Source organism: Temnothorax longispinosus, chromosome 9 (genome assembly GCF_030848805.1).
Source record: "Temnothorax longispinosus isolate EJ_2023e chromosome 9, Tlon_JGU_v1, whole genome shotgun sequence".
NCBI lineage: Eukaryota > Metazoa > Arthropoda > Insecta > Hymenoptera > Formicidae > Temnothorax > Temnothorax longispinosus.
The window spans coordinates 1,463,340-1,485,864 of NC_092366.1; the positions used below are offsets into that span (position 1 = coordinate 1,463,340).

Genomic DNA, 22,525 nt, shown 5'->3' on the forward strand with positions numbered 1-22,525 from the left:
GACGATATATAATATAAGTATTCAAAAAAGTTTAAAACATTTGATAAAATATTTTTCAGTATGTTCTGAAACATACCGAATTATATATATTATAGGTATATGAAAGTTTCTATTATTTAAATCAATCTAAAAATAAAATCGAAAATAATATATGTTAAATAGAAAAATTAAGAAACAATTTTATAAATTTTTCAAGCTTATCGAGCAAGAAGTTAATTTGACCATATTTTAGCGTTGTAAATATTCTCCTTTTTAATTTATATAACAAGCTCATATTAAATAACTTGCATATAATCTATTTACTACTGCAGTCTTATTGCTGTTATATTTGCTACGGCAAAAGACACTTTCTAAAAAAAACTATTGTGTGCTGTCATCTAACGATGCATTACTCGAATTTCGCTTGCGTGTACTCGATAATTTTAGCATACCTATTAGTGTTACATGTTTATCCAACGAACTTGACATGTATCTTTATCTTTTGCATAAATCTTTTTACCGATATATAGTAATACCACTACATACATCGTTACGTTATCGACGGTACTTCATCGTACTTATCGACGAAGACCGCGAACGCGACCATTTGAAATTATCGCGTTTGAGAAAATGACGTACTTATATATGGCATACATTATCAAGCAAGAATTCGTACTGAAATTAATCTGGAAAATACGACATCTCTTCGCGCGAATCCTCAGATACGAATATCCTCTCGTTTTTTTCTAAATATTGCGCTTATGCGCGAGTAACCTACTGAGAAATTTATCACATATATTAATTGACAAAGTTGAATTACCGTCCGGTAACGGCACGAAATTGTCAAGTGCCAATCTCGCAAAAATCACGTAGGTACAAAATATTACCACGTATAATTGTAATAATATACGCGCGCCCTCATATATAACATAAAACATAAATATCTCGATCGTCCTATCAATTCATCTCTTCTCTTTCTTCCTCCTCTCTATCATTCTTTTCTCGAATCTTGAGAAGGGTCGCCATTAACGCGACAAGTCGACAAGTCGTGCGGATGAATAAACGCGACTTGAACGCGACTGCATGGATGACTCACCGTCGTCGCGCGTAGCCGGCCGTCACATTACAAGTCCGTGTCTTCCAAAATCGCGTGTCTTTTCGCGATGACGAAACCACCGCGCTCATCCTCCGGACGTTACTTAATTCGCGCTCGCAAAGCCGGCGAGCCGCCGCGAGCCGCGGGCCGCGACCGTCTCCCCGCACCCGAGGACTCCGAACCGAACTCCGTGAACTCCGTCACTCCGACCGAGAAGAAGCTCCGATTCAAACAGCGCGATATTCACGGCGTCACGTGACCGCCGCGCCGGAGTCGCCGGACTGAAGTTGCGCGTTGCGCGCGCGTCGCTCCGGCGCGTTACGTCACGCTCCGAAAGCAAACAAGTTCACGCCGTACCGTAACCGCACGCACGGCGCGAGCTAACCTATCCCACGTATCCGCGACGTGCCGATGTCGATTTAAAGGAGGGACAGGGATTACAGTCCCCGCCGCGAACGCGACATGTCGGCAGGCGAGCTTAGCTGTCCGATTGAGAGACGTTGACCCGCGTCGAGAGTCGCCAGGATGTTCGTCGACCCGTCATCGCGCTTCGCACCACGAACTTGATATTCTATTTCGAGTCGTACGCAATGCGTTAATCGTTTATTTATAAACGTGCCGCTTCTGCAACTGACGTTTACCGAGGTCCCACGCGCGCTCTCGCGTTATCGTAAAATGCGTTAAAGCTTCAACGTCCCTCTCTCTCTCTCCGTCGCACTGTTTTTTTTCCCCCCATTTTCGTGTACAAGTTATGGACGAAGTTTGGTTTCACCTCTCGAATCAGCTCGAAACGTTGCAGGTAATCGGATTTCCCTCAGATCTCTTTATATAATCTTGCTTTATACATTTTCAATTATAACTGACTCCTATTGCCCTTTGTTTTCAATTTCATGGAACTCGCGTGACTTCGCAGTGTATACTTAGAAACGACCTATATTTGTGCAATATATAAAATTACATAAGTTTCACGTTTCCTTTTGAACTGAAAGATAAACGTTTTAGTATATTGTGTGTCAGTATTATAAAAATATTTCAATATTATGTAATATTTTGGTGTCTCAGACTTAATGTGCGAATCGCTTGGCATAAAATATAAATTATTCATAGAAATCTCAGTATACTACACAAAAAAATTTGGGGGAAGGTTCAAGCATCGCTAGCGGCGCAACAGGGACAGCAATGGTGTGCGGCTTGGCTGGCGCAGTTGCAAGAATTTATCCAGCAGCTTTGCGACGAGCAACACGCTCAGTACGCCAAAGACATCGCGCTGGGCATGGCTGCCTCTGTACAGAGAGGGTGGCAAGAAATTCAGTTTCAGTATTACAATAGTCAATGGAACACAATAGATTTTTATCGCCAAATGGGAACCTTGTGTGCTGGTAAAGGTACGTTGAATATTTCAAAAATGTTTCCAACAATGTCACGCGTTTCTGTATGTAGCGCCAAAGTGGATTTTTATCGCACGTATGTTTGTTTATATTCTGTCCAGTGTCGAGGAGAGAAGCGATGTTTTGCTTGACAGGTCTGATGATTGGAACTGTAACCGGCTACTATATCGGCGTAACTTGGAAACCTGCCTCTCGACATGTACATCATATAAAAGCTATTGCCTGCCACCATTATTACGGTATCGAGGTATATATCGTGTATAATGCCTGCGTTCGTTTATTCACATTGCCAATGGGAATAAACAAACGCAGGCATGACATCCTATTACAGTTTTGAGTGTAGATAATAGATATCGTGTCTCGTTATTGCTACAGGGTGTGCTGATGATAGACGACTCTGAAATGCCAACGATTAAGAAATCGAACGAATTACTCATACAAGTTAAGGCCGCTTCACTTAATGTTATCGATACAAAGATATGCTCTGGTTACTCTAGGATTTATAGAAGATTACTTAACTCAGGAGTAAGTAAAAACTTTCCCGAACGCCCACCGATATCCGAATACAACGCAATATCGTTGTAATGCACGAACGTATGTATTTAGAAACAGAAAGAACTACCTGTAACTTTAGGGAGGGATTGCGCCGGAGTGATAGTCGACGTTGGACAAGGCGTTATCAACTTCGACATCGGAGATGAGGTATTTTTAGCCGTGCCATCGTGGGCTTCTGGCACGATGGCGGAATATATAATTGTTCCAGAAACGCAAGTAGCAAGACGGCCTAAATCATGTAACTTCGAAGCCTCCGCCAGCCTGCCTTACAATGGTTGCTTGGCGTGGGACGCTTTAGTTAATAGATCTGTCATCAAGGAAGGCAATGCCAAAGGAAAACGGTAATGCTCTTGATGCTCACTCTTAGCTCTTGTATCTGAAATATCAATTGATATAATATTATCGTTATAGAGTTCTCGTTTTCGGCGGAAGTACTCCGATCGGTTGTATCTTGATGCAATTAATTAAGTTATGGGGTGGATATGTAGTAACCGCTTGCCGAACAGACGCCGTGCCCATAATGAGGGCATTGGGTGCCGACGAAGTTATGATAATAAACGAAACTGACATCGAAAAGGAACTACAATTACACGATAAGTACGAAAAAGTTCTCTGCACAAGACTTATAATTATATTTCAAATTATCTTATTTAAATGAAAGAATAGAAAATGTAGTAGTGTTTTTTTTAATTATATCGAGCCCATCTTATTACAGGTACGATGCGATTTTTTATACTGATAATCAACCCTTTCAAGAACATATTTTAAAGAAACACTTGTTGCCTCATGGCTCCTATGTATCAACTGTTCCTGAACAATTGACGTCGGACTCGCTGGGATTTATTTGTGGAAGCATATTTGCTGGATGTGTTAGAATAAAATTATTGGTTCAGGTATCGGTTTATTCCAGTTAATTCCATTCCAATTAATAATCATCAACTGTATTACTGACTGATACTTTAAATTATAGTACATGTTCGGATTTAACATGCATCAATGGAAAGAAGGAGCAAAGTTGAATGTCGCATATTTGCGAACATTGTGCGAGCTGACCGATGCGAATCAATTGCAAACGGTTGTGGACAGGGTGTACGCGCCATATAATATCGAGCGAGCGTTGCTCCATGTCCTAGATCCAAACTCTATTGGTAGTACGATTATAACGTTTCAGTGACAGTATCATTGGAAGAAATTTATATCGCGACTATATATCTTTTGTACATAACAGTGTATAATTTTTGGCGGCTACTGCCGCCAATCATTGCCGTATACTGTTAATAAATATTTACATCATTGCAAACCAAGAAATGGTAGTTCAAACATGCTTGGTGCTACAATAAAGACTGATGTGATATAATGAATAGACATAGAATACTTTATCCTTTTCTAAATTCCTTGCCAAGTTATATTAATAAGAAATGAAATATATAATATATGATGAAGATATATGATAATGACAATATATATGATGATACTGATTATCCGCTTGAATTTAAATGATGTAACAATGTTGTTTGTTAAGATTTTTATAAAAACATGCTGCGACAGATTATTGTTGAACGCTCGCTATGATACATTCATAATATATATTGTACACGAATATTGTATATATTTTGCGAAATAAATAGAAAAAATTATACTATGGTTATACTAGTTCGAGACTGCAATTTGCATAGAAATTTATAAAAAAAATTAACGCGCGACATGTGTATAAGACACTGTGCCGAAATAGCATTTTATACAAGACACGAGTACGCTATCATTGTTGTATATTTTTTGTCAAATTTGTAAAATTACTCTCACTTTGCTTTACCGCGAAATTTGCTGTTACCTGCCTTCGTCTTTTTAGCCGGTGTCTTTTTTTCTTCCGCCTATAATAATGTGTAAAGAAAATATCTTATTTAATTAAAATTCAGAGGTATAAAATAATAATAGTTCGATAAATATCTCACCTTCCTTTTTGGAGTCGGAGTCGAGTTTGGCAAAACTTTGAAGAACGAGTCCAATCGGCCCTGCGTGGACGTATTTCGGGCCTTGTGAAGTTTCTTTGCTCCATTTCTAACCCGTTCTTCGTTAAACTGCTTGTCACCACATAAATACTTCACCAGACCTTCTTCATCTGGTTCGGACCATTTTAGCTTGCAAGATAAAAGAATATTCAGTATATTTGATTTACGTAAGGAAAAATTATTCGGTATAAAAAACAATACCTGGATGTCATCTGGATTCGATACTTCTGGTTCTTGAAACAATAATCTTGCCTCTTTGTAATTCCAATCTTCCGGTATGGGATATTTCTTGGTATCTATATTGTCAATAATCTTTTCAAGGTTTCTATGATTTTTTATCAACTCTATTGCCCTTTTTGGGCCAACGCCTCTGATACTATTTGTATAATCACATCCCAACATAATACAGAGGTCAATAAACTGTAAATTATGTATTATTTCAGAATAATGAATAAACTTGTAATAAAAAAATCATTGTTGAGTAAACACAATCTGAATGCACACCTCATCATGATTCAGCTCCAAACCCGCTAGAACTTTATCGAAATGAATCTCCTGTACGGGTAACTTCCTGGCTTCGCTGAAGGTTAAGCGTCGTAGTAGCACATTGCAGCCAAAAGTGAGTGCGTCCATATCTTCCGTAGCAGTAGCAAAAACTTTACCAGCTTTCACTAAAGCGGCACACTGTGCTTCGGCCTCGCAAGGAGCCTGCGCAGGAAATATCCATTAGGAATAAATAAAGAAACTGCGATTTCACATAAATGCTTACATCAATATAAGGTATGCCCATTAACCGAAGTAATTCTTTAGCTTCCTCAGCGTGAGTTTTCGTAACTTTGACCAATCTCCTATTAAACTTGTCTATAGCTTCCACATTTCCTTTAATAAAAAAATAACTATAATAATCTTTTGCAATCTTCTTACATAGAACATAATGCATTATTTTCAGAGTATTATTACAGCAATAAAGATATATATGTCATTACCATCTTCTTCAGCAGCTTGCAGGAGTTTCTGTGCTTCATCCCTCCTTTCAGCTCTTTTGGCTAATTCTCCACTTTTCAGATTTGGTGGTTTTCCATCAAATACGTACACAGGCTTTACTCCTTGCTCCACCAAGCGTATGGTACGATAAAATGTACCCATTAAATGGCTGAGTAACAAAATTTACGTTGCCAATTAGTTTTTATCTTAATTTTCTGTATTATTTGATGAAAATCAGATAAAATTTGTAACAAAAGATTGTTGTGCAATCAAGAAATATACCTGGTTGTTTCGCCATCTACGGTAGTGAGCTGGGCTCCTTCACTGCGCACAGCTATAAGAAACTGATACAAACACATGGATGCGTCGATAGCTATCTTGCGACCTGAAGCCAAATAGAAGAAATAACATTAAAAACAGGTTCGATAATTGATTGTAACATGAGGATGCAGAATACAGATAGTAAAATTTTGTCGCCAAGATACGAAGATCGTGTCGATCGTGGTTCTCGGTCAAAGGCACAAAATCAAACGCAAGACAGACAAGTCACCATAACCACATACCGAAGTAATGCTTCAATTCTCGCTCTTTGATAGCTTCCGGAGCAATGTCCGCTATTAACTTTGACAAGCCTAAAATACCCATGTCGGCGAAATGTCATGCACGTGAAACCGATAACTGCGTCATACAGACATTTTCTGAGAGGCGAATGTGGCAATGTGCTGCTTCCCGCCAATTTCCACAAGACGAACGAGGTCTGAAGGTTGAAAGTCTGAAGTAAGTTGCGTACGATGTCGCAGAACAATAAGCATATGTTGGCAATCGTGGAGAAAACACTGCCTTTAGCAGCTAGCAGCTATTCACGCGCCTCTCAAGCATCACACTCATGTCACTCAAGCTGGGTTCGTCTTGACGCTTTCAGCGCGCTGTAAGCATCATTCTATCTTCGTTGCACATCGAACATCAAACAAAGATAGAGCGATGCTTTGAAAGCGTCAAGACGAACGCAGCCTCAATAGGGCGCGTTCAGCAGACACAACTGTTGAGTTCGTCTTATCAACACTCTGCGTCGATTGGTTGGTTCTAAAAGTAAGAGCCAATCACGTTCGACCGCTACTGAGCGGCTTGGTCTGGACGCCTATGTGCGCACCCACGTGTTGGTGTCGTTGGGAGTTAACCTCCAAAGACTCCAAAACGAGTGCCACATGTTTTTCTTGCCACTGCTTTATTTAGGTAATGAGAAATGACGAGCAACTGCGATTTGATAAAGACAATCGAGGATGATCAGGAGGTGCCGGATTATTCGGAGAATTCGGACGAGGAGGACGACGTAAGCTGAAACGGAAGCTTTGTGTCAAAACGATACAAGCTATTCCTGTTAAAAACATTTTACTTTATTTTACTTTTGTTTCGTAAAATGTTCTTTTTCTTTGTAAACATATCTTTGTTTTGTCTCGAGAGCTAATAATTTTCTTCCAAAATCAGTATCAACCACGGAAGCAGAAGAAAAAAGAGAGCAAAGACTTCGACAGTGGCTTCCAATTCACTGCTGCTGAACACAATCAGGATCCCTGGAATGACTTGAGCAAGTATATTAAACGCAAACCGAACACAAAATTAGATGACAAGATAAAGAAAGTCAGGAAAGAATATAAGCAGGTATGTGACGTCATTATCTGCAATGGTCATGAGATATGTTACAATAAATCTTAATCTCTTATGAAATATTTACTGTTAAAATTGATGAGATTATAAACAAGAATTTGCTATTATGATTGTTAGGCTGGAACAGAGGATGATCCTGTTAAAATTGAACCAGAAATAGACCAGGATGACGATACAATTTCTCTATCTGAGGATGAACTTAAAAAAGGTATAACTAGTTTTATTTATATAATACAGAGCCGAAACAAATTTATGGAAATTACGATTTTGATGGATTTATATTTGCACACACATACTCGTACATAACAGGAAATATTGATTATATTATTCATATGGCATATACATTTTATAAGGAATATATAAATACATATCTCGCTTATTGATCAATTATAGATACCTTTAAGACCAAGGAGAAGAAAGGCAAAGTGAAAAAGTCTGTGAAAGAAGAGGACGAGGAAGCTGTCGATTTCGAGGAATATACAGATTCTCAAACGCATGCTACGTTTTATCAAATGAACTTATCTAGGCCTTTGCTGAAGGTATGTAATATCATTGCAATTACCTTGTAAAATAGTATTCAAGATAGTATATACACATATGAAATGTGTTAATATCAATATCTAATAAAAAGTATAAAATCTATTTAAAATATAGTAGTATATAATGATTAATTTACAAAAACTTTACAAACTTTACAAATTTCTAGGCCATAACAACAATGAATTTTGTACAACCAACTCCCATACAATCTGCTACCATTCCGGTAGCTTTAATGGGTCGTGACATCTGTGGTTGTGCGGCAACGGGCACAGGGAAGACTGCGGCTTACATGCTTCCCACTTTGGAAAGATTATTATACAGGCCGTTGGACGGTCCCGCTATTTCGCGTGTTCTCGTGCTTGTGCCTACCAGAGAGCTGGGAGTGCAAGTTTATCAAGTGACAAAACAATTAGCTCAATTTACAACAGTAGAAGTTGGTTTGTCTGTCGGTGGATTGGATGTGAAAGTACAGGTAAATTATTTCATCCTCTGTTATATAACTTCTTTTAAATTATTAAAGCCAAAATTGGATAATTCATTCTTCATACTTTTTTTTACATGCATTGTATAGGAAGGTGTACTGAGAAAAAATCCAGATATTGTAATAGCAACGCCTGGGAGATTAATCGATCATTTAAGAAATGCGCCTACTTTTTCCTTGGACAGTATTGAAGTATTAATTCTGGATGAAGCCGATAGGTAAAATAATTAGTGTACAAATATGTTTCCTTAGTACTGTGTCGTTATTAATTGATTACATATATGATAATAACTATATTTAATCAACTTTTAATTTAAGAATGTTAGATGAATACTTTGCTGAACAAATGAAATACATTGTGAAGCAATGCTCAAGAAGCAGACAAACTATCCTGTTCTCTGCTACCATGACTGAAGAAGTCAAAGATTTAGCTGCAGTGTCTCTTGACAAACCTATTAAAATATTCGTGGATAGCAATCAAGATGTAGCCTTTAATCTGCGTCAAGAATTTATTCGGTAAAATAAACTACTTGCAGTTATTATTTCTAATACATCATTATTATTTATCATATAAATATGATTTTAGCATACGTAAGGAAAGAGAAGGTGACCGTGAAGCAATCTTAGCAGCGTTAGTTTGCCGAACTTTCCACGATCACGCCATGGTTTTTGTACAAACGAAAAAACAAGCTCACAGATTGCATATTTTATTGGGATTATTAGGTGTGAAAGTAAGTAAAACATTAATTAGGATATAATAGAAAGTAGAGAAGAATAATATCTAATATTGAGTATAATATTAATTTATATAATGTCTTTTTTTCGTATTCAAGATTGGGGAACTTCATGGTAATCTCACACAACCACAACGATTGGAGAATCTTCGGAAATTTAAAGACGAAGAAATTGACATTTTATTAGCGACTGATGTTGCTGCAAGAGGTTTAGATATAAGCGGTGTAAAGACTGTGATTAATTTCGTGATGCCTGCTACTCTTCAACATTATATACACAGGTATGAAATAAAGCTTCTAACACATTGTTTACATATGAAAAAATTACGTTTGTAATTATTAGAGTAGGGAGAACTGCAAGAGCAGGACGTGGAGGTGTTTCTGTATCGTTAGCTGGAGAACAGGAACGTTCTTTGGTAAAAGAAGTTATCAAGCAAGCGAAAAATCCGGTCAAGAATAGGATAATACCGCCTGACATAATAGAGAAATATAATAAGAAATTACAATCCTTGGAACCAGACGTAGAAAGGATTTTGCAAGAGGAAAAGAGTGAAAGAGAATTGGCTAAAGTAGAGAATGAAGCTAACCGCGTTGAGAAGTTACTTAAAGTTGAAGATGGCAAGGATAAGAGAAGTTGGTTCCAATCCAATAAGGAAAGAAAGAGAGAGAAAGGTAATACAGCATATTATAATATAATACTTTATATCCCAATAAGAAAGATAGAGAAGAACAGCAATATGCTCCCTCCGGATTGTAAACTACTTAAATTATATATTTTCAGATAATTTTCGATTAACTAAGAAACAAATTGGCAAAAATAAAAAGCATGAGAAAGAACCTCCCAATATAGTGCAAGAAAAAAAGAAAAAAGCACAAAATGACCCTAAAAAGGATACAGCTGAGGATAGAGCTAAGAAAGAACTAGAAAAAATAGCCGCCTATCAAGCGCGATTAGCCAAAAAAAGTAACAGGCAGAAGAAAATTAGAACAGTTATGGATGAAAATAATCGTGATTCTGCTAAAAAAGGTATAATTTCGTATCTGTAATTTCATATTTATATCAAAGGCGTCGTTAATTCAATAAATTATGTTATTTTAGGATCATTGAAACGACCAAGATCATCGTTCGCCGCTGATTTAACGGATACGAGTAAAAAGGGTGTTAAAAAAATGCGATACGAGTACGTTTTAAATTTTTTCTTTATCAAAATTTATAATACATAATGTAATGATTTCTTTTTTTTTTTCAGAGCAAACGTCAAGAAAAAACAGAACACATTTAAAACGCAACAGAAAAGTAAATTTGCAACGAAAGGAAAAGGCCAAAAAAAATCTTTTAAAAAGCGCTAATTTTGTAACATATACGCGGCACGCATAATTCTATGATTAAACACATACATACAGCGTTTACTTAATTTGTTTTATTATAGAACCATTACAATACGCCATATGTCTCACAGATCGACAGATGAATAGCACTGATTAATTGGTTGTTTAATCAGATTATGTATATTTTTCGTAATCTATGACCTATTTGAAAAAAATTGCAGTACTATGCAGAAAAGGATCGTACATTTCAAAAATGTTTTTATCGTATTCCAATTTCAATCAGCATAATATATATATAAAGATATTTGCTAATTGATAATATATAGCATGAATCTAATGAGAAAACTACACGAAAAAAAGAGAAATATCAATGATAATAAGAGAAAAATGATATATTTTCATAGATTTGGAAAATTATATAATTGTTGGAAAGTGCATTGTACTGTAATTTCTATGAAAAGGTAATAGGTATATGTTAATTCTATAATATTTATGCGATATCAATCATCCATCACCATTCACGAATTCATGCGCCATTTTCATTCATGTTTAAATTTAAGACAGTTGAATGTTTAAGTTTAATAATTATAATGCTGAGAACTTAAATCTTTAAAATCTAGGCCCACTTTACTCAAAACTCCATTCAAAAATTCATACTCAAAAATCTTCTATCCTTCGAACATTATATTTAATAAATAAAATTGAAACGCGTTTATCTCTTCACACTTGTAAATTGCAAAAATTGCATATACATTGACATAAATTAAGGTATTACGCAATAATCTTTCGCAATCGGTATAATTTTAATTTTATGTTTATTTATAAATACAAAAGTTGAAGGTTTTCGCAAGTTCTCGCAATATTCTTTTTTTTTCCATTGTTACACATGATCATACTTAATGTGTATCAATCATAATAATCGCGACGAAAGTGTGGCGATAATTATATTATTAAAAACCAACAACTTTGGATCGCAAAGCCAATAGACACACAACTTCTTATCTAATATGTATCGTTTATGCAACAAAACTGTAGTATTCTCCTTGACTGTTTATAAAGTGACGATTTAATTGATATATCTGGGTATATTTCTCTTTAAAAAGAAAGTTTTCACTTCAGTCATTTATTAATAAAGTATGTTGACAATATTTATATATACTTGCTTATTAACTGATACTATTTTTAGTAAAATAATATTGTGATAGCGTTCATTACAGTTGCGAAATAGATTAAAAAAGAAACGTTCATGTATCATAGTGTGAAAGTGAATAATGATCGTGTACCGAATAAGAGTTTTGATCCAGGAAAAATCTGTTATAAAATTTATAAAAAATTTTCATTCTGACACGGACCATTTGAAGAAATTTTTTTGCTATATCGTAAATTACTTTAACGCAATTCTATCAGTCATAAAAATAACAAGAGAGAAATACGAATATGTAATATTTCATAAATTTGTCGTCAACGAATCAAATTATATTCACGAGTCCATATATTTGCGAAGAATTAATAAACTTTTCGTTCTATTTCTTTTTTTTTTCTTGCTCACAAGTTGCAAATCCAGAGAACTCTTTGCATTATAAGCCTGACGTTACTGTGTCATAATCTTAAAATCTTACACTCTAGAAATACACGAACGACTTAGTTAATTGTTATATATAACCAAAATATTCTGTTTTCTAATTTGTGTAAAGTATTTTTTAGATTCTTTAATTTTCTTATCATCATGTTCTTTAAGTCTTTCCCCGTCCCAGTGTTCCCCGGGTATAGTCCGATCACTGAATTATTTATTTACTTTATCCGATTCCCTTAATGCCCTCTTCGCTGGTGGTTCCTCGATCTAAAACACGAAAAATATAAAATATTACATTAAACGCTTTGTATTAAAGGATTTTTCGCAATCGAGAAGAGAACTTACCTCTTCTTCTAAACCAGGCAGTTGAATCCTGGTCTCTGATGCTTCCGCAGGCTGAAAATAAATTTATCTAAATACATGTTACATACACATTTTTCACACTTAAACACTATGATATTTATAGGAAAGGGAAATTTTTAGCAAGAGCACACAACGTTATTCTAATATTACGTTCAAGTTACCTGGGCATCGATACATTCCACTTCTCCAACTTGCAGCTTGAAATAACAATTATACGTACTCGAGTATTAAATTTGTGTGATGTTCTATCACAATTATTTTGTTACTTTAATTATTACCTTAATATAATTAACAGGAATATCTATTATTATTTGCATATACAGGGTGTTTTTAAAAGAACTAATTACAAAGTGCTATAATATAGCAGCGGCGCGCTCAAGCACACTACTAGATGCCCGGCTCGGGTTAAAAGACGGCGCTGATTGGATTAACTTTACTCAACAATCACTGTTTTATCAAGCATTATAAGAAAAATGGTTTAGGACTTCGCGATTTATTTTTTTTTATAAAGAATAGTGCTAAGTAATTAGTGGACGTTCTTTAAGAAATACCCTGTACATTCAGTTCAATTTAAACAAACTAAAAATATCCGAAAACAATCGCAAAATTATTTTAAAAAATCATCTTACCCTTGCATCTGTTTCATTAGGCCCAATGCCTACTTCCTTCTGTTGTTTGGATTTAGCCTTGCGCTGTGGTCTCTCATTAACCGTATGTGTATTGTGGAATGATCCCTTTCCTTTTGGATTCGTCATGTTCACTTGTAATTCCACAGGTAAGTAATTCTTCTGATTGTGCATTGTTTCGTCTGACCGTTTAAAATACATCGTAGGAATTCGCGTCTCACTCGGAAACTCCTTCATGTCGAAATTGGTAGTCTTGGTGTATATTACATTCATTGCCAAGTCACAAACAGCCCACAATTTCTGTACGTAACAAAAATTAAAATTAGTTCAATCGCGAATGATTATTTGGAATGAGCTAGACAAATCTTATTTATAATAATTACATAATTCATTTCGTTGTCCTCAGGTTTCAATGCATCTTTGTGAGTCTTCATACGTTCCACGAGATTTTTGTAAAATCCGTAGCAATAATATTCGTTCTTTGTGATGAGAGGCTCCAAGATGAACCAAAGACATTGTTGAATAACTTTCAATTGGCTCACCATCATATGACTCGTGAATTCGGGGTCATGCGCGAGAACAGGTACCGCGAAAACTAGCATGTAATCCGGCAAAATATGGGGCAATTGATCTGAGAAATTACAAAGTAACGAAATTTGTGGATTAATTTGACGAAATGGTATAAATACGACACTTAACAAAATTTGCCTTAACGACTGTGTCTTATTTAATCTCTTACCCATAGCTCGCTCAACAGTACCCAATGAAAGAGTTTTCACATAATCCCTCCTTTTATTTATGTCTGTCTGCATATATGTCTTCAATACACATTTTAATCTCTTATCTTGTTCCTTGCCAGCAAGAGCGTAATATCCCATGAAATCCAGTGGTAGACATTTGTTTGGAATTCCTCTTCCTAAACCTTTGTGCAGTTTACCACCAAAAGCTTCTCTGACTTGAGGGACCTCGTCCTAAGTACCAAGTTGATATATTGAGATAAATTATGACTGAAATTTATTTTTTATTATATTAAACGTAAGAACAGATTCACGCTGAACGTACCACCATGAGTTGCGAAAGATTATAAAATTGTTCTGCAGTGAATTGATCGCCGACGCCCTTCTGTTCGCATATCTTCAACATTGAACAACCCGCTTGCAATCGCAACCAACTCATTTCAGCTTTGCTCAAACGTCCCTGTGACAGCAAGTCACCTTTGTTCACCATGAAAGCATTCAGCATTCTGAACGTCTTTTGCGCTGACAATACGTCGGACTTTAATCCTAATAACCAACGAGCCATGCACTTCAAGCCTTCCAATCTGCATCGCGTCTCTTCGGGTAATTCATCCTCTTTGCACCAATCTCCCTCGATAGCTTCGGAGGTTTGCTCGCTGCTTTCCTTCACTAGTAATTCTTTAACTATCTGCAGAAGCAAAGATCATACCGTGTACAATAAAGTACTAAAATGCTTATTACAAGTGTTAACGTTATAACTGTTAACTTTATTGCACTTACTTTCCTGGACACCATATTTTTTATTTGTACTTGATATTTTTCTGGCAAATTATACGCTATGTGACCTAACGTGACTATAGACGTCCGATAATATTCCGACGTCGGCGTCAGCGTGTTTTTAATTCTCTCGATGATCTCGGGGAAGATGGTATCATGAATATTGGTCATGTTGACGAACAAACATCTCACAGCTTGTTTTGCCTGTTTCGGTGTTCCCGTCTCAGCGAAGTTCTTGCATATCGGTACCATAAGATTCATAATGTCCGGCGCCACGTCGCATAGAGGTTTATATTTTCCCAAGAACGTGAAGATAGAGAGAACTAACGGTGCTACCATCTCGTCCTCCAATTCAAGCAAATTGACCAATTGCATCAATATATCGTTATGCAGGAAATGCGGACCGAATACAAATGAAAGCATCTGAAATATTTCGGATAATGTACTTGTGCTCTTAGTTACAAAATTATCTCTTAATGTATAAAAAAATTTATATTATATTACATTCAAACATTTATTTTTAGAATACCGAATTGTCGACTTACCACTAATAGTCTTAATCCTTTCTCCCCAGCATTATTCGGATTAAGACCGATTTCGTCTATCACGTTACCTCCCTTTAAACAGTCTAAGACGTATCCGATCAAAACCTGATTTATACATATACATACATATTAAACGTTTCTTCATAAATAAAAAATAAAATAAAATACACTCCGAAAGATAAGATACTTACTCGAATTGCCTCTTCGTCAATCATGACAGAGCTTACTCTTTCGAGCAGCATCTTAATTGTATTATAATATAAATTAGTCATAACGGGCTGTCCTAATTTTTTGAGAACCTTAGTGATCGTTTCAGCGCATTCCTTGCAAGAGACATTCGGTTGCACAATTGTTTCCATTTCCTGTAATAATCTGGCGTCTTTCTTCATATGAGAGCTAAATTTTTGAAGAAACTCCTGTACTTTCATGGGATCTGGCAGGAAGCGCGATATCTGATGAATCTTCGTCATTAGCTCATTTTTAGCGTCTGGTTTCTTCACAATGTCTATCCATTCAACTACTGCCCTTCGCACACTAAACATGTAATAAACTAATTTATATTAAAAGACATCTTTGTGGTAACTTGTAAATTAAAACAATTAATGCATAACATACGCAAGTTGGTGCTTCTGAAGTTCCACAAATGCTTTAGAAGCATGATCATCAATTGTACCTAAAAGATGGTACAATTTTTTCATCCTCTCTTCAGCTTGCAACTGATAAGGTACTAGGCACGTATTTAGCAATCTCTCCACCAGCAATCTGTCTTCCATGCCTGCCATATAATAACCATGTAATATTTTATCTTTTATCCAAATAACCGCTTTCTTTGTTGCCTGCGGCACGTCGGCATCGTTCAAATGTTTCTTATATATCATAGCCAAGCCGGACATCGCCTCTTTCCGTATTTTAAACTGAAAAGATAATTATTAATAAACTCAAGCCATAAACGTAAGTATTAAATTTAAGTAGCTTTGTTAAATTTAATATTCTACCTTTTTGTCCAAAGTCCTTTCTTTGACAAATTCGAGCAAGTCCTCACTATCTGACACAACTTCGAAGTCCCGTCTGGCAGTTGTCACTATAGCCATAACGACTTCGTAACGGACACTTTCATCGGCATCGTGTTGCCTCAGTTTCAAGGTATCCGTGATATCCTTCCTCAATTCAGGATGATTTAGTAAGAAGTGCATTGAATACTGCACACACTTATTACGAATCGACACGCTGATATCGTTGAATCGTCCCAAAAACGCCCGCCATAATTGTGTATGCTGTACGGCTAATTGTGAGCCCTTTTCAGAGAACATTCTAGCAAGCAATGCTACAGCGCCCAATCTCTCATTCTCAGATGAGGATTTTAATTTACATTCTAGTTGCGGAAGGACGGACAGCAAGACACTCGGACATATGTGATTCAACTCATAGATCAGATCGTATACCTTCTTGCAAATTTGTAAACTCTTCTCCTCCTTACCCAGTATTAAGACATGATTGAAAAACTGTAAAACATTACAAAGTTTTAGTATTGTATAAATGTCTCTAAGAAAATCAGCACATTTGTTTCTTGGCAGAAACACTCTCATTACTTACCGCTTGAATGTATGGTTCTAATGTATCGCTACATTTGATTACCAACTCTTTAGCCAGCAAATATGCATTCTTCTTTTGCGTCTTGTTTGGTTCTACAATATTCATAAGTATGATATCCAGAAGTTCGTTACTGACAATGTCAGATTCGGTAATAAGTGGGCATAAAACATCCAGCATGAAGCTTTTAACTTTACCAGAATGCTCGTCACTAAAAATACGTTGTATTAATCGCATCACATTGCAGAAATCTTAACAATCTGTTTTTTCATCTTCATCTTCGGGTATACTCACTTCACAATTCTGAACATGAGGGAAAATAATGCGCAGAAAATCTCTTGGCAATCCTCTAGCTCAAAGCACATGTTGAAAGATTTGACATAAGCTAAATTCTCAAGTAGATAAAAGTACCTCTTAAAAGCAGGATCTTTAGGATCTTTTAAACCTGCCAGTTGTTTAATAAGGAACAGGAATATCGTTTTGACCTAAAAAGTCATATTAGAAACAGCAATGATAAACTGCTTAGTTCAATCAATAATCCATGATTAATTCATGTGAATGATTAATGGATCCTTCAATAAATTATTACAATTATAACTGGAATATTTACCTGATCGGCATCTTTATAAGGAGCCTCTGGTGCGTAAACTCTTAAAACATCCGCGATGCAGCAAGCAATCAGTAATTGTACATCTTTGCTCTGATGCATTAAAAAGTGCTCTTCCGCCAAATGTAATGCCAGTGGTATGTATTGCTGATACATTCCCTCATCTTGTCCCATAGCTTGCAACGTGTGCGCTAGTGTCTACATAATTGTTACATCTTAGTATCGTGTCTTACATAATAAATGTATTGTTTGTCACAGCGGTAAGATATGCCTTCCTAAGTATACCTTGAGTCTTCTGATCAGCTCATCCGGACCTAAATCTTCGGTGACTGATCTGCACCCTTGCGGGTATATTATTTCAGACATGGTGGCTACTTAGTAAACCAACCAAATGTAACCAAGCACTTTATCTTTAATGTATTCTAGAACACGGTCCAAATTCTGTAATGCGATATTTATCTATGTATAAAGATCTATAAGACATGGTTTGAGTTGAAAGGGATTTACAATACAGGGAACACGATTTTGATATCTTCAACGATTTGTTTGATTTGTTCACAAGGTCTATGTTAAGTAATATGTCACTGATATCTTATCTCACATATACGCTATGTTTAACAGTACAATCTCGTTTTTCAGAAAATACAACAAACGGGTAACTTTCAAAAGAGAAATAAGCCTTTAATCTATATAGATTTATATGAAACTATGAGATTCTTATAGGATACTTAAAATTGTGCTTTCTATAGGTCGGTTTAGAAGAATTTACACAACATATTTATAATAAGTATACTCTAAAAATCTCACGTAATATAAAGCTCAATGTTAATGTTAATGTTAAGGTACAACGCTGGCAATATCATATTTTAAAAAGAAGATTGTCGATGTAAATCACATTCTAATATATTTCAAGACAAAAGTGTCAATGCGATAACGATCTGAACACTAGATTAGGTGACGATCAATGAAAACTGGGGAACCCTCTTTACACGGATGGTTTGGCAACATATTTCACGAGAGACGCCAGGACGGAGATTCACCTCGGTTCACGAAACAGTCGGGTGGAACGTGAGCGGGACAAAATACCGTGTTACTCGACGTCGTATCGGTAAGCTGACGGGCGTACTGATTATCGGAGCAACGGACAACCGTCGGAGGCCGTCGGTTTCGAGGTTATGTGCGCTCGCCGTGCACGTATACAAGCCACGACGTAAACAAGATTCTCGCGTAACGGGGACCCGCGCGAGGTGTGCTGGCCGAGGCCGGGGAACGCCGTGGCGGGAAAAGGGGAATGAGCGACGGCGACGCGTGGTCGTGCGTTACCTGGAGATATGCATAGGCGCCGCAGGGCCTGTGACACTGAAACTATCGATAAAGCAAATTATATCCCGACGACGGGCCGCCCGCGCCGCGCGGTGGAATCGCCTCTTTCACGGGGCCGCAGCACTCGCCACGGTCTTTACGCACACAAGCCGCGGCTTTTTCCGAACCGCCCTGGTTCTTAACTAAGTGCGTGCGTACCGCCCGCGACGTGATCCGCGCGACTTTCCGTAGACACTTGGCATGGTCGGCAGGACCGCGGCGTCGGTGGAGAGGAAAAACGGTGGCGAGGACTCTCTTCTCGTTCCAGTGTACGCGGAAGCGTGCCGAGGGACGCGACAGCGCAATTCGATCGCCTGAAGTTCGCCGCGACCACGACGGCGCGATGCGATCAGCGATGCGTCGCTCTACTCGCTACATCACCGGCCCGCCTCGCCCCGCGTTCCCATTGGGTGCGTTCAGCAGAACAAACCGCTCAGTAGCAATCGAACGTGATTGGCTCTTACTTCTAGAACCGACCAATCAACGCAGATTGTTGATAAGACGAGACTCAACAGTTGTGTCTGCTGAACGCGCCCATTGGTGGACGGCGCGGCGGACTGCGGACGCGCCGAGCCGCGCGGCGCGAAGTTGCCGCCGCACGGCGCGCGATTTATCTCGAAGCTCGCAAGGTCCCGAGAGGCCCGGCCGCCCGGCCCGACGTCGCCGCGTTTTCACCGAACCGCGACGCCGTTCACGCTTGACCCGCGGCGGCCAATCAACGTCGTTTCTTCTCCTCTTCCCCCGCCGTGACGCGACGCGCGCGCGGCGACGAATCGCCGCCCGCGGACGCGGATTCCGTTCGAAAAATCGCCACGTCTCCCAATCGTGCTTCGAGTGTTCGAGTCGACGTTTATTTATTGGAAAACACGATACGCTTTATCCGTTTAAATTAGTTTAGTTACTTAGCTCTTTGGTTTAAATTAATCAAGTACAAAATGCGCAAGAATTATTACTCGATACGGACTCTTCTTTCCCTCATAGCCAACAGATTGACCCTTTGAATTTTTCCACTACTCTCCTCGCGGTCCTCGCTCCCTTTCCCCACCGTTCCCCGTCCGAAAACTCGTCGGCGATATAAACAGTATAACCTCCGCGGGTACATTCTGAGATGATCCGTAAAAATCAGTAGAGATGTCAACGCAGCAGCGACCGTCGACCGCGGTTTTCCATCCTGCGACGTAAAATTCTTCCCAGGTCACGTTAGGTACCGGCAATAATTCTCGGACATAGCTATGGAACTCGTGCGGAGTCTCGTCGGCCGCAACCTGAGACGAACGCTTCTGAAGGCGCCCGCGACACGCCTGCAACACGTGCGATGCATCAGGTACGCACGAAGTGAACGAAATTGTGGATTGTTAAACGCTTCGAGTAATCTCACGTTACAACCAAGTAGCTATTGACGTAGAAAGACTACATTTTCGAGTGAGGATCCACTACGATGCTGATTATTGCAGATCTGTTTTTCCTTATCCTGTTTATGCACATTATAGTCTTAGAAAAGAGAGAAGCAAAGGGGATTGTTACCATCTGTCAATTCAAATAATTTGCGTTGTTGAAACGTAAAGTATCTGTATTTATATTATATCTGTATTAAGCTTTAAGGAACCAAACTTGGGATCAAACAAGGAATATATGAACATGAACAAATAAAACAAATGGATAATGCAGCAAATAAGAACTGCATTAATGAATATTTCTTATCAGTATACTAAAGAAAAAAATAACTTATTATGTTTGTGCGATTGTTCATTCTTGCTACCTAGTTTGAATTTAGATATATCCTTATGAATTATGTAACTTGTTATAATCTGCTACGTTATGAATTAAATATGTGTGATAGAAATATTTGTATGTATATAAATAGTACTTATATATATATATATATATATATATATATATATATATATATATAAAATTATGTAACAATGTTTGCAATAAATATATTTGCAGATTGGCGGAAGTCGGCAAACTGGAGACGCCAAAGTTACAAGGGAAATATGACACGGGTCAATTAATTTTACACAGAGTCTTCGGTTACCGTGGTGTGATTTTATTTCCATGGCTGGCAAGAGTGTACGACAGAGATATATCTACTAAGAAGGATGAGTATGTATAGTTATTTACAATTATACAGATAAATATATCTGCTTGTTTCATATATAAATATCATACGGATAATCTGTATATTTAATTACAGAAAAGATAACAGCAATTTTAACAGTGTTGGCGAGAAAGAAGTGAAAGGCAGGACGCACACGTTTTATCAAGTTTTGATTGATCAACGTGATTGTCCTTACATAGTAAGCATCATTCAGAACGTTGTTACAGTGATTAACACTCGGCGTAACATTTATATGCTTGCAGCGTGCTCAAACCGAGGCAGTTACTTTCCTGGGCAATCATGAGAGCAGTCGCAGCCTGTACGCTATTCCAGGATTGGATTATGTCGCTCACGAGGACGTATTGCCGTACAGCACGAACGAGAAAGCGGCGCTGCAGCACGAGCTGTTCGATAAGTTTCTGACCTATCATCCAGATAAGGAGCCGTGCTTCGTGGCACAGGAGACTCTTCGCACGTGGCAGAAAAAGAATCATCCGTGGCTCGAATTGTCGGACGTACATAAGGAAACGACCGAGAATATTCGCATTACCGTTATACCATTTTACATGGGCTGCAGAGAGAGTCAAACCACTTCTGTATACTGGGTGAGTTCGGTAACAAAGTCAAATGTTTCATTCAATTTGGAAAAGAGACCCGAGGTTGAATTAAACGGTAATTCTTCGTTATATCTTTTCTAGTGGCGTTATTGCATCCGACTAGAAAACTTGGGTGAGCTGAGCGTGCAGTTGCGTGAAAGACATTGGAGAATATTCAGCCTGTCGGGTACGTTGGAAACCGTCAGAGGAAGAGGCGTAGTGGGTCAGGAACCAGTGTTATCGAAAGCTTTACCGGCTTTTCAATACAGTAGTCATGTGAGCTTGCAAGCTCCTAGCGGCCACATGTGGTAAGCACGCGTACTTAGATTCTCGTCAACGAGAAAAGGTATCATTTACTGTAATTGTTTCCTCAACAACTCTGTTTTTCAGGGGAACGTTCAGGATGGAAAGAGAAGATGGATATGCGTTCGATTGTAGAATACCACCGTTCTCCTTGGAATCGAAAGCGGAGCCATCCACCCCTACCGTAGAAATCTGATTCCTCAAAAGAGGAACGGATCGATAATTATAAGCGATGATTAGTTAGATAAATATATAACAATTATTAGGTGACGATAATATATAGTTTCAAGTACAATCAACATTGATCTAAGCGTGAGTCTTGTGATAACTTTTTGAAACTAATTTCACAGACGGTTTCAATAAAATTATACTGTACATATTTCGCCCCGAAAACCTGTTACAATCTCCGCGTAAAAGAAAAGTAAAAGGATATCCTCTAATTACCCATTTTCTAACGTGGTCTAATTTTAATAAAATTGATTATGTATGTAAAGAGAAAACTAACTCTAAATATAACGAATATGTAAATACAGAGAAAAGATACTCGGTACGCAATTTTTGCAATTTTATTGTGTAAAATCACTT

The 22,525-nt window shown here is 37.7% G+C and overlaps 6 protein-coding genes across 10 annotated transcripts in view; 3 read left to right on the forward strand and 3 right to left on the reverse strand.

Moving 5' to 3' along the window:
• The window catches only part of LOC139819638 (uncharacterized), a 98,759-nt gene extending 97,503 nt beyond the window's left edge, over positions 1-1,256 (reverse strand). Inside the window, exon 1 of the mRNA XM_071789148.1 lies at positions 1,076-1,256. The gene's annotated coding sequence lies outside the window, so the exon portion shown is untranslated. The remainder of the gene's footprint in view (positions 1-1,075) is intronic.
• A 179-nt stretch (positions 1,257-1,435) lies between these two features.
• Positions 1,436-4,657, forward strand: LOC139819647 (reticulon-4-interacting protein 1, mitochondrial). Of its 2 annotated transcripts, none has more exons than XM_071789162.1 (8): positions 1,436-1,874; positions 2,220-2,460; positions 2,565-2,710; positions 2,839-2,988; positions 3,070-3,359; positions 3,430-3,615; positions 3,734-3,911; positions 3,989-4,657. In XM_071789162.1, exons 1-8 carry the CDS (start codon positions 1,827-1,829, stop codon positions 4,190-4,192), a joined length of 1,443 nt encoding a protein of 480 aa, XP_071645263.1. In that variant the 5' UTR covers positions 1,436-1,826; the 3' UTR covers positions 4,193-4,657. The 2 variants fall into 2 exon arrangements, with proteins under 2 accessions (XP_071645263.1, XP_071645264.1); XM_071789163.1 differs by having other exon boundaries at positions 1,438-1,874; positions 2,183-2,460.
• Fen1 (flap endonuclease 1) lies at positions 3,900-6,818 on the reverse strand. Its single transcript, XM_071789166.1, has 8 exons — positions 6,575-6,818; positions 6,294-6,396; positions 6,014-6,180; positions 5,797-5,906; positions 5,532-5,735; positions 5,229-5,447; positions 4,971-5,156; positions 3,900-4,889 (listed from the first exon to the last, which is right to left on the reverse strand). Exons 1-8 carry the CDS (start codon positions 6,654-6,656, stop codon positions 4,818-4,820), a joined length of 1,143 nt encoding a protein of 380 aa, XP_071645267.1. The 5' UTR covers positions 6,657-6,818; the 3' UTR covers positions 3,900-4,817.
• A 149-nt stretch (positions 6,819-6,967) lies between these two features.
• On the forward strand, positions 6,968-10,841 carry Rs1 (Dead-box helicase Rs1). Of its 2 annotated transcripts, XM_071789150.1 has the most exons (14): positions 6,968-7,100; positions 7,245-7,341; positions 7,497-7,670; positions 7,794-7,884; positions 8,070-8,215; positions 8,383-8,688; positions 8,788-8,915; positions 9,016-9,213; positions 9,284-9,428; positions 9,531-9,712; positions 9,775-10,103; positions 10,213-10,458; positions 10,531-10,612; positions 10,682-10,841. In XM_071789150.1, the coding sequence occupies exons 2-14, from the start codon at positions 7,255-7,257 to the stop codon at positions 10,779-10,781; spliced, it is 2,214 nt and encodes a 737-aa protein (XP_071645251.1). In that variant the 5' UTR covers positions 6,968-7,100; positions 7,245-7,254; the 3' UTR covers positions 10,782-10,841. The 2 variants fall into 2 exon arrangements, with proteins under 2 accessions (XP_071645251.1, XP_071645250.1); XM_071789149.1 differs by lacking the exon at positions 6,968-7,100 and having other exon boundaries at positions 7,163-7,341.
• Positions 10,842-11,558: 717 nt separating this feature from the next.
• Pds5 (cohesin associated factor B pds5) lies at positions 11,559-19,293 on the reverse strand. 3 transcript variants are annotated; one of them, XM_071789137.1, is made up of 17 exons: positions 19,100-19,293; positions 17,864-18,019; positions 17,582-17,776; positions 17,266-17,456; positions 16,975-17,182; positions 16,377-16,883; positions 15,997-16,295; positions 15,573-15,915; positions 15,382-15,486; positions 14,840-15,259; positions 14,385-14,747; positions 14,062-14,293; positions 13,706-13,953; positions 13,326-13,622; positions 12,858-12,893; positions 12,679-12,729; positions 11,559-12,600 (listed from the first exon to the last, which is right to left on the reverse strand). In XM_071789137.1, exons 2-17 carry the CDS (start codon positions 17,942-17,944, stop codon positions 12,544-12,546), a joined length of 3,633 nt encoding a protein of 1,210 aa, XP_071645238.1. In that variant the 5' UTR covers positions 17,945-18,019; positions 19,100-19,293; the 3' UTR covers positions 11,559-12,543. The 3 variants fall into 3 exon arrangements, with proteins under 3 accessions (XP_071645238.1, XP_071645237.1, XP_071645239.1); XM_071789136.1 differs by having other exon boundaries at positions 18,902-19,293; XM_071789138.1 differs by lacking the exon at positions 12,858-12,893 and having other exon boundaries at positions 18,902-19,293.
• Positions 19,294-19,749: 456 nt separating this feature from the next.
• Poldip2 (DNA polymerase delta interacting protein 2) lies at positions 19,750-22,319 on the forward strand. The gene is made up of 6 exons (XM_071789168.1): positions 19,750-20,264; positions 20,891-21,046; positions 21,138-21,240; positions 21,305-21,646; positions 21,740-21,945; positions 22,028-22,319. The coding sequence occupies exons 1-6, from the start codon at positions 20,173-20,175 to the stop codon at positions 22,134-22,136; spliced, it is 1,008 nt and encodes a 335-aa protein (XP_071645269.1). The 5' UTR covers positions 19,750-20,172; the 3' UTR covers positions 22,137-22,319.
• The last annotated feature ends 206 nt before the right edge of the window (positions 22,320-22,525 follow it).

Coding starts and splice junctions, on each gene's coding strand:
- LOC139819647 (XM_071789162.1), top strand. CDS start 1,827: ATGGACGAAGTTTGGTTTCACCTCTCGAATCAGCTCGAAACGTTGCAG. Junction 1,875..2,219: donor ATCAGCTCGAAACGTTGCAG/GTAATCGGATTT, acceptor ATTTGGGGGAAG/GTTCAAGCATCGCTAGCGGC. Junction 3,616..3,733: donor GAACTACAATTACACGATAA/GTACGAAAAAGT, acceptor ATCTTATTACAG/GTACGATGCGATTTTTTATA.
- Fen1 (XM_071789166.1), bottom strand. CDS start 6,656: ATGGGTATTTTAGGCTTGTCAAAGTTAATAGCGGACATTGCTCCGGAA. Junction 6,397..6,574: donor AGAATTGAAGCATTACTTCG/GTATGTGGTTAT, acceptor ATTTGGCTTCAG/GTCGCAAGATAGCTATCGAC. Junction 5,736..5,796: donor TGGGCATACCTTATATTGAT/GTAAGCATTTAT, acceptor TTTCCTGCGCAG/GCTCCTTGCGAGGCCGAAGC.
- Rs1 (XM_071789150.1), top strand. CDS start 7,255: ATGACGAGCAACTGCGATTTGATAAAGACAATCGAGGATGATCAGGAG. Junction 7,671..7,793: donor TCAGGAAAGAATATAAGCAG/GTATGTGACGTC, acceptor TATGATTGTTAG/GCTGGAACAGAGGATGATCC. Junction 10,613..10,681: donor GTTAAAAAAATGCGATACGA/GTACGTTTTAAA, acceptor TTTTTTTTTCAG/AGCAAACGTCAAGAAAAAAC.
- Pds5 (XM_071789137.1), bottom strand. CDS start 17,944: ATGTCTGAAATAATATACCCGCAAGGGTGCAGATCAGTCACCGAAGAT. Junction 17,777..17,863: donor AGCTGATCAGAAGACTCAAG/GTATACTTAGGA, acceptor ACAATTATGTAG/ACACTAGCGCACACGTTGCA. Junction 12,730..12,857: donor TGGAATGTATCGATGCCCAG/GTAACTTGAACG, acceptor ATTTATTTTCAG/CCTGCGGAAGCATCAGAGAC.
- Poldip2 (XM_071789168.1), top strand. CDS start 20,173: ATGGAACTCGTGCGGAGTCTCGTCGGCCGCAACCTGAGACGAACGCTT. Junction 20,265..20,890: donor CAACACGTGCGATGCATCAG/GTACGCACGAAG, acceptor ATATATTTGCAG/ATTGGCGGAAGTCGGCAAAC. Junction 21,241..21,304: donor AACGTGATTGTCCTTACATA/GTAAGCATCATT, acceptor ATATGCTTGCAG/CGTGCTCAAACCGAGGCAGT.